Genomic DNA, 17290 nt, shown 5'->3' with positions numbered 1-17290 from the left:
CGAGGCAGGACTGGGGACAGAGCCCAGGCTGTGGCCCTGCACTGTTCAGCTTGCCACGGTAAGATTAACAGAGATGGATGTGGCTGCTGGACACACGAGGAGCCAAGGGAGTAAAAATTAGAAGCAAATAAGAAAGAGTGGTTTGAAACTTCACACGTCCTTATTCACTTTATAGTCTGTGCTGCAGCCAGGCTGAAATTAGCCAAATTGGGTATGAATTATTGAAAGCACTAGAGTCCCATTTCCTTTGCTAATCAAAGAAAATTATTCCAGGGAGCTGAAAGTACGGGATGAGAAGCAGTTTTTCAAGGTGTAAGGAGGGAGCCGCTTGCAAAGTACCATTCACCTCCTCCAATCCACAGCCCATCAGGGAGAGGAGGTTATCCAGGGAGAGGAGTCCTGGGGCACGGGGCCGCTCTGTCCCCACCCCAGCCACACAGCACATCAAAGAGCTCTCCTGCTCCTGGAAGTTATCCCAAAGTCCCAAAGGAATGCAGGACCTTTGCAGAGCGTTTAATAAGATAAACAGACCGGAGTCCCACTCTGGGTAAGGATTAGCACCGGGCAAGCCCGGGCGGGTGCCGGCAGCTCTGACAGGCAAGCCCCGTGGGGCTCGTGGGCAAAGGCTGGCCCGCCAGTGCTGCCCATCGCCCCGCCGGCGCTCCGGACAGCCCCGCTCTGTCCTCCCGCCAGCTGAGCCCAGCTCCCGGGCTTTGTCTGGAAACCAGAAGCATGAGCCGCTCCCCTCATCCCTTCCTCCGGGACAGCTTCTGCAGCCACCCGGGCTGACCCGTGTGCCCACGTGCCACAGCTCTCAGCCAGAGAGCCCGTGACAAGCGGCGTGAGCCTTGGGCGACGGGAGAGCGTCGCCCGCCTCGGGCGGCGGGAGCCGGCCATCTGCAGCGAGAAACAGAGGCGAGCTGTGCCCCCGCCAGAAAGGCAGAGCCCCTCAGCCCTGTGCGGCTGCGAACTGGCTGCAGCATTCAAGCAATCTAGATTGACACATGCTGCATTCTGCGAGCAGCCACGCCTGTGCATTTAATTTACACTTCCAGCACATACAGCGTGACAGGGCTGGCTGCTCCCTCCCATGTTTGACGCTGTGCAGAGATACGGAGCAGTCGGGGAAACGAGTGACGGGGAAGGTTTGGACAGAAGCAGTTACAGCACGGCAGTGCCTTTTGTTAAAAGTTGGCAGATTTGTGGCCTGGCGACACTGTGACCAAAAGCAACGGCCAGCGCGCAAAGGCTCACACAGCACAGGCTGCCTGCAAAGGCTGGTCCCGCAGCCTGCGGCATCAGCCCGCGCGCTACAGCGGTGAGGTCCCAGGCGTAGCACAGGCTCCCAACCCCGCACCCAGCCGGAGGAAGGAGGGACACACGCTGCTCCCCATTTTATACGCTGGCTGCAGGATGGGGGCAGGGGGTGTCACGGAGAGGCAACAAGACAGAAAAGCTGCACCCAAGTCCTGCCTTGCAACGGGTTATCAAGGAGCCAGAAAAACAGTTCTGCAAAGCCAGGGGATGCAGAGAGGGTGAAGGAGATGAGAGTCCAACATCTGCAGGCATTCAGTTTAGGAGATGCTCAGAGGGAGAGATTCTGAGCCAGCCTTGTCAGCAGAAAAGCGATGCCTGCCAGTAGGAAGCGTCACTCCACTTACACCCACTCCCTGCCGCCCCGGCGAGCGGCTGCCCCCGCAGCGGGATCTCCTCTCCCGCACGCAGCCCCCAGCACCAAAGGCTTCCCATGCCCACAGAGGGGCTCCCCGCAGCAAGCCCCTGCCTGGGAACACTGCGACACAGCTCTCGCCAAGTCCCCCGAGCAAGGTGATGCTGTGCAAGTGTTCTGCAGTGGCGAGCGCCGAAGGAGGCTGCAGGGACCGAGAGTGGGACACGGAAGCGTTTCAGACTGGTCCCCTAAGGGAGCTCACAATACCTTTCCCATTCCCACGTCCTTTCTCTGCTACCCCACATCTGTACAAAAAGGATGAAACAGGGAGAATGCCGCTGCCTGTGCCTTCCCACCAGGTGATGGACCAGCCCTGGACCAGTACCCAGCAGTTCAAGAGGAAAACGCCCCGCAGAAGGCGCAGAGCCTGCCAGAGCCCGCAGCAGCAGCTCCCCTCTGCAGCACAGCAGACGGCAAGCCATGGTCCCCCTCCAAGTTATTAGAGAAGCAAACAAAGGAAAAACAGAACCAAGAGCACATGGCCAGGGCCCAGCACTTGTCATAACTGCACAGCCGGCACCACCAAGAGATACGCCGTCTGTGCTGCTGACCAAGAAGCCCCAGCCGATCCCACAGAGAAATGCGGCAGGATGTGCCAGAGTGGGAAGTGGGGCCAAAAGAGCCTTCCCAGACCAGTAGCCTCCCACACCGGATTAAAATTCCATAGGAATTTACTAAACAAATCGACTCTTAGCTACTGCCATAAACCCATGGGATGTTTTGCATGACGACCATGCAAGGGAGGGAGGAAGCAGACCCTTACGCTTGGCCCACGCGCAGGGCCCCCCCACGCTAGCGGCCAGAGTGCCTCCTGCCAACGCCGGCCCGGCCAGCGCGGCGGGGCCGGGCTGGCCCCCGCAGCAGCGGCCACAGTACCTGGCTCCAGCCGCCCCTGCGGCACCAGCACCTCACCCACCAGCGAGTCCCGCTCTGCCCCATGCCAGTCTCCGACGTGGCAGCCCCGGGGAGCCCGCTGCAGCGCCGGCAGCCCGCTGAGCTGCCTGCCGTGCCCGTGCCGCCCCAGCCTGTGGACGGGGAGGCAGGAAGGGGCCCCCAGGATTGTCTTGCGGTGGATTCTCCCCTCTCAGCTTACTACATTTTACAGCCTCTGGCTAACTCTCTCACCCTCCTGAGACAGAGGTGTTGATGCTGTTCTCATTATCTTCAATTCAAAACACAGCCAAGAAGAGGAGGGAAGGAAAAAACACCTTCTTTAAGAAGAAACCCACACACTAACCCTCTTCCAGCCCCCTCCCTCGCCTGTTCTGAAGCACAATGAAACGCCAGGGATGGATTAAAAAGAAAGAGTTGCAGGGGTGGAGGAAGGCTGCAGAGAGACCAGAGCATGGGAAGTGACCACAGCCCAAATCACCTAACACAAACCCGTGCCAGCAATTTCCTTGCTGAGAGGAGCCTACTGTGCATGCCTCACAGTCTCTGTAAGGAGCCTGAAAAGAAAATTTTGCATGGGCTGGTTTACAAGAACAAAACGTCTCGGTTCTATGGAGGCAGAGACCTAAAAAGAAAGAGAGGACAGAATAAAAACGAACAGGCAGAAGACAAAACGGAAGGGACAGCGTAACTTAAAGGGAGATGTTTTCAAAGCAGTCCTGCTCCCAAGTTGACCAGAAGCCTTCGCAGAGCAGAGCAAAGCGGAGGACGCTTGTGGCTACCACTAGACAGGAGCTCAACCAGGAGAGCCGAGCTGGGACAGAGGAGCTGCCCCAGCCCCAGCTGGTCCCGCACCCCTCCGGGCACCCAGGTCGATCCCTGCAGGCCGGCGTGCGCAGGCACTCGCCCCGTGCCTTGGCGGCGGCCCGCAGGCCCGGCGCCCAACGGCTGCCCCCCAGAGATGGCAGCAGGACTGCCCCCCCCGCCAGCCAGCCTCACCCTTCCTCGCCTGCCTCCCCGGGGCGCGCCCGGCTGCCCCGCAGCAGCAAGGGGCCGGTGGGTGCTGCCAGCGCGCGGGACGGCGGCGGAGCCAGCGAGAACCCAGAGCGAGAGGCACGTCGGGGAATGCACGTCACGGCAAGAAGAGATCAAAGAGGGAAAGAGAAAAACCGAGTTATCTCCCTGGGTAAAAACAGGGGAGGACTGAGGCCGCAGGACTGGATGCAATTCTTCCATGGCAATAATTAATAGGGTTGCCACAGAGATGAAAAGTCGGAGGAGAGGTCTGGACTGGCTAGAATCAGAATTTCAGTAATACCTAAGTGACATTTTTAAACATATGGAGCATCTGCAGCACACTGCATGCTGAACACAAGCCAGAGCAGCCAGCTTTATTATGGGCATCTATATGGAAAAAGAGTTTCAAGGGCCCGCACGCTTCACGGCAGCGCCCGAGACCCCACATTAGCCTCCTCCATTTCCTAGGCAGGGTGACACACAGCACCCAAAGGCGACCACGGCAGCACAACAGGCGCCCGCCTCGCTGCCCACGCAGAGGGAGCAGCCCCCGGCCCGCAGCTGCCCCAGGGCTGGAGGCGGCAGCAGAGAAGCCGCCGAGCGCCGCGGAAGCGCCAGCGCAGCGCTAGCCACGGCCACCTGGCCAGCTGCCGCAGCGCCCGGCTCTCGGCGGCCCGGGAAGCCAGCGGGTCGTCCAGAAAGGGTCTGGGACGGCTGCTACGTGCGCACATAGAGGGTCAGTCCTCAGCCTTGCTCTCACGGCTGGAATAATGCCCATCAGGGAGGCAGAGTATTGCCCACGCACCGCGCCCAGACGGGCGGTTCTGTCCTTACCGAAAGGCTTAACAACCCCCCACTGGGCTCACGGGCCTCATGTCCCACGTCACCTGAGGTGACACCCTACTAGTTAAAGCGCAGAGCGGGAGTTTCTTGAAGACGTGTGGGACACGCTGCTCTGGGGCGAGAGTCTCAAGCCACCAGCGGTGCCTTCTGTCACAACGCTGTGTCCTCACTGCGCCCAACGCTACCAGGTTTTGCTCGGCGCTGCGCGCGTAAAGTCAATGTGCATGGTTTTCCCCAGGAGGCTTAAAGTCCACGCACAACTCCCCAGCTGGGGAAACTGCACCGGCGTTAATGCAAATCATGCCACACACAAGGCACTATTTAAGAGGAGCCCTGGGTTCTCATTAACCAAGGCCCTAACGAAGGTTTAATCTGAACTTCCTTCCACTCACACAGCTCAGTATGGAGTCACCACACAGCCCCTCCCACACCATACACAAAAATCTTGCTTTTCTTCAAGTGCAGTTGTGATCAAAGTGAAATGTGAGACACACACAGAGGGAAAAGATCTCTCGGGGATTAGTCAGCCGTTGAACTCCAGAAGAGCGTGCCTGATGGTGCTGTCAGGGGAGAGCAAGGGGAGGAAAGCACTGCACCTCGCACGGAGCCTGCTGGTGGTGTGCCCTGGGAAGCTCCAGCACCTGCACAGGGTCTCCAGCCCCCCTCACGCAGTGCAAGCGTTCAAGGCACAACTACAGCGAGGCTGCGGCTGATCAGACAAATTCCTTCCCCGGGAAGCCTCATCCATATGCCTTGAAGAACGAGAGGAAATGCACCCCTGGTGCTACACAGCACTGCGTGCTGCTCGGGGCTCCCTTTCCATGCGTTCCCCGCAGAGGCACCGGAGCAGACATCCTCCTTCGCCCAGGGACCTGGACCAAGCCAGTGTCCCAGCCTTGTGCGCAAGCCCCATGGCTGCTCCTCTGCTGTTCAGCACCAAAATACGTCCTTCCAGGCACCCTCAGTGCTGAGCCAGTTTGCAGAGCTTAGCTGAAGTCTTGCTTTTTGACTACAGCTGGCCAACGCATTTTTAGCACAACTAAGTGTAATCAAAGGACACTGTTTTTACTCTAACCTGAGCTGTTTCACAGAGATGCCCTGGTTTGAACCCCCCTCTTAGACAGGAAAGATTTTGATGTCTAGGATTTTTCCAAGCTGGAGCAACAGGAGATGAAGATACTCAAAACATTCGTGTTTTTCCACTCAGCTGCCACCATTCTTCCCATTCTTTCTGCAGAAGCACTCAAAGTTTTGTTTTTAAACTCAAAGTGCAGCAAAGAACAGTGTTCTGGGCAGCTTTGCTTTGAACCCTCCTGTGGGGAGCTGATGGGAAATAAGTCCTGGAGCTAAATTCTCAGACTCGGAGCTCAGAAATGGTTCCCAGGGTGGCAGGGACAGGTTCTCATGGCTGGTTTTGCATCGCCTCCCAGAAGGCAGTAGGGTAGCTGTGCTGGGCGAGCTGAAAGAGACTTTCACAGACCTCAGGAGAGGTCTGAGCTTTAGGTAGTGCTCGAGGGAAACTGAGGTTTTGGGGGTCAGTTTGTTCCACGGTCTCTACAGCAAACCTGCTAGCACCCAACATGTAGGATACTCACGCAACGACCAGGCTTCCAAGATGTGGCAAGAAGAAAAGGAAGTTCACTGGACACGGCAAGAAAGGTGGGTTTATCAAGGCAAGTGAAACAGCTGTTAAGTCAGCTGGATGCCAAAATAAGAATGGCTGCATCTCCCCGAAGCAACGCTTTTTGACCTGAGGCAAAAGCAGGAATGGATCCCAGTGATAAATTCTACATTGAATCTATCGTATTAGGAGGAAAACTAGATCATCTCCCAGGGGCCTTAAGGGACAACATCCTTCACCACAACTGGGAACCCGCTAGCTCAGCCACCCCAGCTCACATCCAGTGTGTGCAAAATGAGCACGCCAGAGAACGCAGCAAGCTATGTGAAGACAGAATTCTTCCAAATGTTTGCTCAGGTTTAACAAAAACAACTACACACACACACTTTCTCCTCCTTCCCTCTCCCCTAGGTCCAAGGATGGAGTAGGACTCGTACCTTTCAAGTGCAATACAGAATACATATATATAGGCAGAAAGTGTCCCTCCCTCTTACAAAAACCACTCGAGAGAGATGCCTCTTGTGAGCCACTTCGCTGAACCAGCTCACTCTCAGCCTCCCAGACTGAGAGTTCGGTCATTTACCTCTGTCAGCATTCACAGCTGGAAAAAGGGGTTACGGCCTCTCCTCTGCACATCCAAGGGGAGGAGGGAGCCAATCTGCATGTTTATTTGTTGTCTGTGCAGAATTCCTGCATTCCTTCCCTTGTTGACTCATCTGCTCTCAGGACATACTCAGACCCCAGCAAAGGGCTTTTGGGGCACCGCATTCCCCCTCAGAGCTCTTGCTGGAACACAGGACAAGCATAAAGGGGAGGAAGAGAGAAGCCAGCAAATGGGTTACAGAAGTATGTTTTCAAGGCGGTTGGGCAACAAGCAGAAGAAAGATCAATTATCTCAAGATCTGCTCTCCACAGAGGTGCATCTCCACACCTGGAGGTCTAAGACCCTATTAAAGAGCACATACAGGCTCTCCCCCCCTCAGCTCTTCCCAACAGCTATGTTATTGTTACACTCCCAGTAACTCAGCCACCCTCTTTGGCATGGGCTTGTCAATACTCCTCACCTTGTCCCAAGGACAGCTACCAGTCAGTCACGGTCCCTGTGCGGAGCGCCCGTGTGGTGCACATGCACTCCGTGAGCATGGCACAACATTACAACCCACTTTTGGGAGCAGACAATAAGGCTCCAGAGATTAACGTGCAAGGGATACACGACTTCACCACAACAATATAGAAGCACAACTCGTACCCCCCAAAAATCACTTAGCTGCTCAGCTTGGTTCTGACTTCATTATACCTCAGAGAAGCAAGCTTTACTCCTAAGCAGAACTCAGCTGGCTTCTTGAATCCCTACAGGAGTCCGCAAGGCTGACTTAGCAAGCAAGGAAGCTGAGCCAGAGGAAGATAGGGGTGACTACCATGAAGTACAAGCCTTCATCACAGGATTAACCCATTAACTTATTTGCTCTAAACCTACAGGAAAAATTTAACTCAGGCGTGAGGAGTCTAAACTCCCTGGTAATTGCCTGCCACACACTTGTGTTAGGCCAGGACTTGCAGTGGGGATGCTCCCAACCATGTCAGACTCAGTGCAGACCGGACTGAGAACCTGCATCAGATCTGGAGCAAAAATAACATAAAGTAACTTTGCTTGGCTGTACCTTGGTTGCAACCGCTGCCTGACAACAAGGTCAATGCCAGGCACTGTCCCTGTGATAAGCAAGTGCACAGAGCAGTATGAGTCTACCCCAGACACATGTAAAATGGCAGGACTGATCTGCCTCATCACCAACGGGCTCATTTGCCAGTCAATTATTTACTGGCTAAGAGCACAAGGTGGCCAACAGAGCCAGGGCTTGGCCACTGCTGCATCTGTGCACTCCGAGCATCCCAGGGAAAGCCAGGCACCCACGGTCCGGCCTCACCTTCCACGCAGTGCTCCACCTCCTCCAGGTTGCGCAGCGTTATCCGCATGAGGCTGGAGTTCAGCATCAGCTCGTTGCGGTGTGCCGGCCACATATACTGTGGGGCAGGGTTGACGAAGAAAATCCGTGTATCCCCAGTCGAGACTTGGTTGTCGCAGATTAACGGGTCTCCAAAGCCACCAATAACCACCTTGTTCCCACCATCCAAGAGGATCTCGTGAGTGACGATGTCTTTGCCTTTCAGATAACGCCAGACTCTCACCTTGAACGAGAGGGAGAAAGAGCACGTGAGACCATTTCACAGCCACAAACAACTGGCATCTTCTGGCCCAGTTAATTTTTATCACGTTGTTGCAAGATGCACAGGAGTGGTTCCGCCTGGCAAAGCCTGCCAGCAGAGCTAATTTCATTAGCCATCCCTCTAAGAGCAAAAAACGCGTGGGCAACGAAGACTAAAGCACACACCGCTCTTTCTGCCAAAGCGGCGCCCAGCTCCCCAGCCTAGGTACCTGGCACCCCGGCCCCCTCCCCACACAGCCTCGTGGGGAGCAAAGGGGGACACGTCGCAAGGGGCCCCTCAGCCACGCCAGCTCTCCAGCAAGGGACAGAGACCCCCCCACCCCTGCGTGCAGCCCTCTCCCCTCTGAGCCGCGACATACCGCCTCCGGTGCCGAGGCCCAGCGCCTGCCTTCCCCTCGCGCCTCTCCCGCTTGGCGTCGGCTGGGCCCACAGCGCGCCGCCAGCCCGGCTGCTGTGGCTGGAGACTCAGCATGGCCTGATGAAGAGCTGCCCCATGCTAAACCCTACCACGAGTCACCTTGACTCACCTCCCCGGAGGCCCGTGAAACCAGAGCGGCCCTCTCCTGCCTTTCCTCTCATCACCAGCCCCGGCGAGGGCTCGCCTTCCCCACCCCAAGTGCAAACACCCGGCAAGCCCCCGGCACAGAGGATCCCGCGGGCCGGCGGAGGGTAGCAATGGCCCTTCCCTTTATTCAGGCAAGAACAATGACTCCAGATAAGCTGCCGCTTCTCAGCGAACACTTGAGGGCCACCAGCAGGCACTGCTGCTACCCCCAGGCCCCCGGAGCAGCCTCCCACGCGGCGCAGGAGAGCCTGGCAGGGCCGACAAGGCTGGGGCTCTCGCGGGACGGCGGAACACCAGCAGCCAGACGGGACGCAGACGTGGGGTGGGAGAAGGGGTGAGCAGAGCCCGTCAGCCTCTGCGGCACGGCTCCACTCAGACCGGGAAAGCTGCCCAGGAGCTTCCCCGGCAGAAGGGGAAGACTCCGCTGCTGTACGCAGCCAGTAAGGCAGAGGATGAGCTGATCAACCTTTTCTCTCCGACACTGTTTCAACTTTTATGCCCACAACAGCCGTTTCAGCTGCCACATGACTGGCTACGGCAAGGGAACGTTGCTATCCAGCAAGGGACACGGCACTTAACCAGGGGAAGCTGGCAGAGAACTCAACCAGGAAAAATAATTTATTAAAAAGTCTGAACTGACCTGATGCTACCCATTACTAATAAAGAATTCAAATTCATAGCAGGAGATTCACTCCCGAACTGGGCGCTTAGGCAGAAGTGAGATCCAGCTCACCTGCTGCTGACCCTTCCCACATACATGAACCTGACCTCTGCAGACGCGGGCCACAGGGTCAGGGACGCGATTCAGGCCCTGTCAAGGGCACCACGGCAGCCCCAGCCTTGCCAGAGGAATCCCCCTTCTGCTCCCAGGCAGCATCGTTCCAGGTGCCGGGCTCCAGCTGGTACCGTTCTCCCAGAGAGATCCCGACGCGCAACAAAATCTCAGTGGTGAAATATATCAAGGGAGAAGAAAATACTTCTGAACAACAAAAAAAAAAGCTTTGAAGGGGACATTAAATGGCTCAAAGCCCCCAACCAGGGAAGGCTGCACACCCAGAGAGAGCAGCGTCGATCCACGGGGGAGGCTCTACACGGCGGCACAGGAGCCCCAGAAGAGGGGAGCAGGCAGCAGGCGGGTTGGATGAATGAAAGAGGAGAGTCTCCTGGCTCTGACAAGGCACCTTGGGAAGATGAAAGGCAGAGCAGATAACTTTCCATGTAGAAATGTCAAAGGCAACTCATGTTTCTATAAACAACTAGAGAAAACCTTTGCCTTAGCAGGCTGGATTTGCTAAAATACATGGAGGATTTGGCAGAAGGAGCCCATTTCCCTTTACTCATGAAAAACTTTAGGAAGAAAAAGAAGTCCTGGCCACAAGAGTTAGTCCCTCTCTCATCCCTCCCACTGCCAGCGGTTCTAGAGCAGCCTTCCTCGGACCTCATTGCTGGCTTGTGCCCCTGCCAAAAAAAGGCGAGACCGGCACGCAACGGCAAGCCAGCCGCCCTCCAGTGCCGTGCTCTCCACCGCGAACTGCCCAAAACACACACCCACACAGGAGGGGAGCAGCAGCCCTAAAATGAATCTTTAGTGCACATGGGACTCCAAAGACATGTCCCCATCCGCTCCCGATAGGTTAGAAATTCTCCTGCTGCCACCGCAACCCTATCGCGGGGGAAACGTGGCACAGAGACGAGCCGGCGAGTTGCATGTAATAGGAACAGCTCATCAGAGAGCTGCCTGAGGTTCCAGCTCGGAGCAAGGGCGGCTGCCGTAGCGCACGGGTATTACTGTGACCACAGGTATCCCCAGCCTGGCATGCTCAGAGCGTGCGTTATCACGCGCTCTGCCAGCATCCCCCTCCGACCGCAGCCCGAGCACCCGGTCACCTGCACTCTGCAGCACCCTTCACCGCCCGAAGGGCGCTTCGGCGCACCGCGCCAAGCGCCAAGGCAGTCGAGGTGACAGCTCAGACCTGGGGGCGGGTCTTGATCCCCTCTCCAAAACAGGCGCACACATACATACTTCAAGAGTGCAATTCCGAAGGGAAGGCAAGGGGCGGAGAAAGGATGCTCGCATGCACGTGGGCAGACAGATCTCTCCTGACCTTGGGGGACACTGGGGGTGGCAAAGAGGCAGCCAGTTGTTCACACTACAGCTTCCATGCTTGACATAGGGGTTGCAGGGCGCGAGGCTTGTTACAGTCGAGGCGGAAAGCACAGAGCAGACATTATCCCACTCTAGAATGAGCCATTTTCATAGTTATCTGCAACTGCAATTCACTGGCCTCTGCCCTGCATGGCCCTTCAAGTGCATTGTGTCCCCTCGTGGGCTTCTTTAAGACCATCGAGACAGAAGGACTCTTACTCTTTACCAAATGCCTCCATCCCATTACTCAGCAAGTACAGAAGGCACACACAAAGATGTGACACTGCAAAGTTCAAATAAGAGGGTAAAAACATGTTGGGGGCTAGGGGGGATGCAAGTCTCACGACCTTTAATCAATCTTGTAATTTTTTGAAGCCCTAACTCCAAAATTCCCGGGGCATGAGCTCAGCACTATATCAGTCATGATCAAGAGTCTTCAAGGTCCATAATGATTTTGAGTTGAACTCCCACACGCTGTCCCTACCACAACTAGGAGTGGGCAGCTGCAGGTGCTGGGGAAAGGGAACAGGGCCATTCCCACTGCCGCAGGAGCGGGCAGGCTGGGGCAAGACCCCCCTGCTCAGCACAGTATTCACCTGTCAAGCAGAAAAAGGGAATGAATTTAGCATTGCTGTACTCTACAGGTGCAACTGAAGGTTAAGAACAAAGTTTAGGAGTGTATTTTATTCTCGTATCCTCCTACTTCTCACACCTTCTCCCGAAGGTGTAATGTTTGCCCGCCTTGGAGAAGGACTCTGGACTTGATGGGTCTCAGCTCCCACCCAGCCCAGCAGGTCCTGGGATCCACACGGCAGCTGCTGTGTGCTACCGAGGTGAGCCCTGTTCTCCTGCATGCCCGAGATTAAAAACCTTCCCAGATATAAACACCTCTGTGACAGCTCCTCTTCGGAAGCTGCAACGCCTTAGCTGCCCCCAGACGCGGAGAGGTTGGCTCGAGACGTACCCACGTGCTCTCATGCTCGTTTGCCTTCTGGCGTGAAGGGGAGCCGGCTCCCCTTGGGCCGGCGCGAAGCACTGCCTCAGCGACCAAAGGGCGAGCAGCAACTCACAGGCAGGCTACCGGCCCCGAGCCAAGCTGCCGGGCCAGGGGAAGGAGAGGGGCTGAGAAAGCAACGCCCTCAGAGCCATTTGCACAGCCCCTTTCAGCCCAAGCCTGCCCGGAACGCTGACTGTGCATTTGCGCGCGGCCCCGTCAGCACGAGCCCTCTTCTTGAGATGGCAGTCACCCAAGCAGAGGCAGCTTCGGATGGCGGGGGGGGTAGCTGTGACAGGCAGCTTTCCTCCCCTCTGATCTCGCAGGAACCCCGGCATTGACACAGAGACATCTGCCCCACCATATGCAGGGGTGCCACGCGAGGCAGCCCCCCTCAGAGCCGGTCTGGGGCCACCTGCGAGCACGGCACCCCATGCGAGCCGAGGAGGCAGGGATGCTACGGAGCACGGCTTGTCCGGCTTCAGCGCAAGCCTGCGCTAACACAAGCCTCCCGCTTTCCCAGCCGGGACCAGCTGTTTCTCTGGCATTTCGCAGCGGTGCAGCTCCCCGCGGTTGTGCTTCTCCCCACAGTCAAGTTAAGACACCTTCCTGCAGCCCCACCTCCTCCTCCTCCTCCTTCGGCAGCAGCCGGCGGCCCGCAGGGCAGGCGCTCGCTGCGAGGAGGTGAGGTGCACAAGCAACCAGGGCAAAAACCCAGGAACACAGAGACGAGGGAAGGAAAAAACACGCAAGGCAGGTGGAGAGCGCGGCCCGAGGCTTGCGACAAAAGGTAGCAGTTGGGCATTTTCACAGCTGGGTCTAAGGGGGAAGAAAGGCTAAAGCCTACCCCCTCTTCTGAAGCAGATGGTAATTTGAGTTAATTAGCACGGCTGTTCTAGTCATACACCTCAGAGCCAGGCCACAGCATTCACAAGCAACATCAGAGTCCACCAGCTTTCTCTCCACCCTTATCCTCTATAATGAATGGATGTGAAGGCACCGAAGACCAAACAATTACCTGTAGGGCATCCCATTCATCATCACACACAATTAAGACTTTGTCACTGGTGACTCACCAGCTACATCAAGGATTGGGGAAGAAGACGGAGAGAGAGAAAAAATTGGGCTGGAACCTAGCTGCAAGAGGACCCTTCCCTATAGCAGACTCACTCTTTTGCCAGCGAGCACATAAAACACTGGATTAAGACTGTTTTACAAGACTCCTGGCAGCTACAGGGAGGCAGAGTAAGAACAGCAAAGACTTTATTTAAGCAGATCCTTGCAAGGGTGTATTTTGAGTGCAGTACAAAACCAGAAAGAAAAAGATTTTCCAATATGCCATGGGGGTCCAACCGACAGTAGGGAATGGGACCACCTGTACAGGCACGTGCAGTGCTCAAGAATTCCTGCCAGGAAGATGCTTTGAGAAATGCCAGCCTTGGTCTTGTAAAGAAAGATGAGAAGTTAGAGCATAGTCTCCTCAGGAAGAGAGCTGTCACTCTGGACAGACGTAAGAAGAGTCACCACTAGGTTTTGGCAGTTGTTGAAGATGAAAGGTACCAGCTAGCATCGGCTCTGCTTGCAGCTTCACACGCAGCTCTGCCAAATCCTTCCCTCCTGACCACGCATCGTCCCCCTCCCCTTGCTTGTCACCCTCTGTACCTCTCCCTGGCAGAAGCCTGCTGCCCTTTCCCTAGGAGCTAGCAGAGCACCAAACCCACCTCCCCCAGCAACTTCCACAACCAACCCTGGCTATAGAACCCCCAAAACATGGGCTCTATTGTTTGGAACAGGATCCACATCCTTTTCAACACTTCCTATAGCACATACAGAACCTGTATTCATCCTATAAATAGGAGCTCTCTTCATAAATGTCAGGTCAGACCAGAATAAGGCCCATCAGAGGACTCAAAAGCAGGAAGGGACAGTGCCAACACACAGGCTGTAAATAGGATGAGCAGCAGCACCACAAGCTCGGGAAGAAGAGCAAGTCCAGGGTTGCAGTCAGGGGCAAGCCCAGCACCCCGATTCCCATGTCAAATCCCTCGGTAAAGCAGCACATCAGCCAGTTTCAACATTGGGAGTTCTGTCAGCCTGTTCTTCATTATGCATCCCCTCTAGTAGCAAACGAATGGCTGGTAACTATATACGGGTTTTTATCTAACATTAACTTCACATTTCTTCTGAATTGTAGTGTGCTTATCTTCATCTATCAAAGGCTTCAGCTGGGAGGGTTTAGAGTTTACCTGGGAAGAACAATACACTAATGCAGCACTCGCAGATATTTGCATGCCTGCTCCCTCGCAGACCACCCAGCACCAATAACATGTGCTATTTTGGGTGTGGGCTTGAGGGAGCTCCTACCGCACACTTGGCCCTTGCCTTTCCTTCCAGATAAAGGAGAACCTGACAAGAGATAACTGTGGTATTTGGAGGTAACCCCAGGGCCTAAGGAGTATGACAGTGAGGAAGCGGACATGTGTTTTCTCACAGCTAACCAGCGAGATCCCTTCTGCACCTCGGCTCGCCCCGGCTCCAACTGGGCACCGGGCGGTGTGAGGGCAGCAGGAGCCAGCGGTCAGGTTCAATGCCCAAACTGCCCTTTTGGAATCTAGGTGCTCGGTAAAAAACAAGCCAAACCAAAGGCAAGCATGTCTAACCCTCTAACCCAGCATCAGCAGAATCCACAGCAATTCCAATACTTAGAAAGATCTTAGAGTGAGACAGGCCAACAGCTGCTGCCCCTGCTAAGTCACAGTTAGGCGAGATTTATCTGCTTTCAGGTCCTTAAGACACCCCAAGTCCCATTTCAAAGCTTTTTTCCTGCAAACACACTGTGAACATACCATTAAAAGTTACATAGAAAAGACTGATGTGTAGATAAAGTGATTGAAGAACCACTGTTGCTAGAAAATTACTAAATCTCACATTATAACCGAGAGAGCCAGCAGCACTGCCACAATGAGATGGGATGGGCACTTCCATCCAGGGTAGGAGAGGTTTTTCTCCTTTCACTTTCTTTTACAGGACTCCAAGACTGGAAAGGTATCTTGGGGGCAGGTTCTGACCTTCAGGTGCTGTTATGATCGTAGTAATGGGCAGAAGCAAAATCCCACAGTTAATTCCAGAGTAAGTAGCACAAGCCTTCTCCACTGCATTGCTTGGGATGGCTCAGGGAAAGACAGGCGAGAGACCCTCTTCCTAAGCTGAGCAGTATCTGTGTTTCAAATAAAGCCACCACCTGCAGACCAGGTTCCTCCCCACACATTGCTCCCTAGCTGCTCTTCCTTGGGCTTGATTGCACCCTTTCAAAGGCAGAGCTGCTGAGTAAGCGGGTTTACCATCACAGGAGCACAGGCAAAACGGTTTTCCTGGCCCAGAGTCTTGCTCCGGATGCAGCAAGATGAAGCCTGGATTTTACACTAGCCAGACACCTTGCTGCATGTCCGCAGTGGGAAGAAAGAGACCCGTTTCTTAGATGAGCATTTCTGCCTCATCACTAGCTTCACTGGACCACCGCCTGCCTACTTGCATGGCAACCTTTGCCCCAGCGTCAGGTGGCCCACATCCATTCAGCCATATGCGCCCCAAGCTGCCACAGGACACCGGCTGCTCGCAGCAGCTTATTAGTTTTCTACATAGCACCCAGGATGTGCCAGACACTTTGCAAACATACGGTCTCTGCACAAGCCTGGAGGGTCTGTGATCTAATTTACAGGAGCGGGGTACAGATTGTACCGTGCAGTATCACAAGGGGCAGAGCAGTGGGAGCAAGCATGAAGCAGCGGGCACCAGCTGGACAGACAGAGGCTGTTCAACTACTTTACCGGGCTGGGAGATGCTCCAGGACAGAGAGCACCGCCACGGCGTAACGTTAACCTTCCCCGCACCGCAGACCTCTCCCACCAACGCGCTGCTGCACATCGCCCCAGGCCCTGCCTCGCACTAACCACAGGCAGGAACCGCAGACCTTCGTAAGGACGGGCAGAAGAGGAAAAGGCAACGTAGCAGCATGTCCTCGCAAGCGAGATTCCTGCCACGGGAAGGGTTAAGCCATACAGCACGTTTTCTGACAACCAGGCGGATGGTATTTCAGGTTGCTCAGTTACTTTACCGTCTCCAGCTTAGGGGGGCAGGGAAAGAAATAAAAAAAAAAAAAAACATAGCCAGAGGCCAGATTCGTAGTTAAACAATAGCTTGAGCTAGAGGAACTCAAGATGCTGCTAAAGTAAACAGGGAGCTACGCGCAGAGCCAGCAAGCGGCTCCGCACACCTTCCCCAGCAGCCTGAGCCCTGCCGGAGCAGAAAGTTGGGAGTCAGCTGCGCATCAGGGAAAGGAGGGAAATGCCCATAAAAAGCAACCTTGGGAGATTCCCCTGCACACAGCTGCGGGAGCTCCAGCGGGGAGAGACTCCGCAGTCTAAAAATACCTAATTACACACCAAAGCGCCAGCGCACACAATAAAAGCCCCGCGCGCCCGCCCCGAAGGCGCCGGCCCGGGGCCGAGAGCTGCCCGGCGGCCGCCCCCTCACCTTGCAGGAGTAAGTGTGGTGCACGGGGTCCACGTTCATGATCTCCTCCACCGTGCCCGTCAGCACCACGTTGGCCTCCTCCTCCCGCCGCTCCAGCTCGCGCTCGGGGCACGTCGCCCCGCCGCCGCCCAGCGCCAGCAGCGCCAGCAGCGCCAGCAGCGCCCGGGCGGCCGCCGCCCGCCCCGCCATGGCCCGCCGGCCCGGCCCGGCCCGCTCCCGGCCCCCGGCCCCGACGGCGCGGGCAGACAAAGCGGCCCGGCCGGCAGGCAGGGCTGGCGAGAGAGAAGGGCTACTTTTGTTCGAGGAGGTGAAAAGGAGGAAAGAAAGAGAAGGAGGGAGAGAGGGAGGGAGAGAGGGAGGGGAGAGAAGGGGAGGGGAGAAGGAAGAAAATCCCAAGAGGAGGAGGAGGAGGAGGAGATATCTCTTCCCCGAAGCCGCGGCCGTGGAGAAGCGCTCGGTCCTCTGTCTTGCCCCTGTAAGAAAGCCCGCAGATTTGCATGCAATCTGAATTGCTGATAAGGAGGGGGGAGGTAGCCTGCCCTGCTGCCGGCTCTTATTGCAGCGGCGCCGAGGACGCCACCCCCAGGAAAGGGAGCTCGCATCGGGTTAATGGATAATCAGCGCGCCAACGTGAGGAGACTTTTAAAGGTGTAGGGGCCGCTGCCGAGCAGCCGCCGGCTCCGCCGCCCGCCCCCCCGCGCGGCAGCGGGCGGCCCGGCCCCCCCG

The 17290-nt window shown here is 56.1% G+C and overlaps 1 protein-coding gene across 1 annotated transcript in view; it reads right to left on the bottom strand.

Moving 5' to 3' along the window:
• Positions 1-16753, bottom strand: part of AGRN (agrin) — a gene marked incomplete at both ends in the record, with an annotated part of 122792 nt that extends 106039 nt beyond the window's left edge. The window contains 2 exons of the mRNA XM_082009422.1: positions 8027-8288; positions 16565-16753. Of these exons, the coding sequence (XP_081865548.1) occupies positions 8027-8288; positions 16565-16753 (451 nt within the window). The remainder of the gene's footprint in view (positions 1-8026; positions 8289-16564) is intronic.
• Positions 16754-17290: the final 537 nt, after the last annotated feature.

The sequence above is a fragment of the Phaethon aethereus genome, assembly GCF_964289735.1.
Source record: "Phaethon aethereus genome assembly, chromosome: 21".
Classification (NCBI taxonomy): Eukaryota; Metazoa; Chordata; class Aves; order Phaethontiformes; family Phaethontidae; genus Phaethon; species Phaethon aethereus.
The sequence above is the reverse complement of the archived record's forward strand: the minus strand, read 5'-3'. Positions and strand labels throughout refer to the sequence as shown.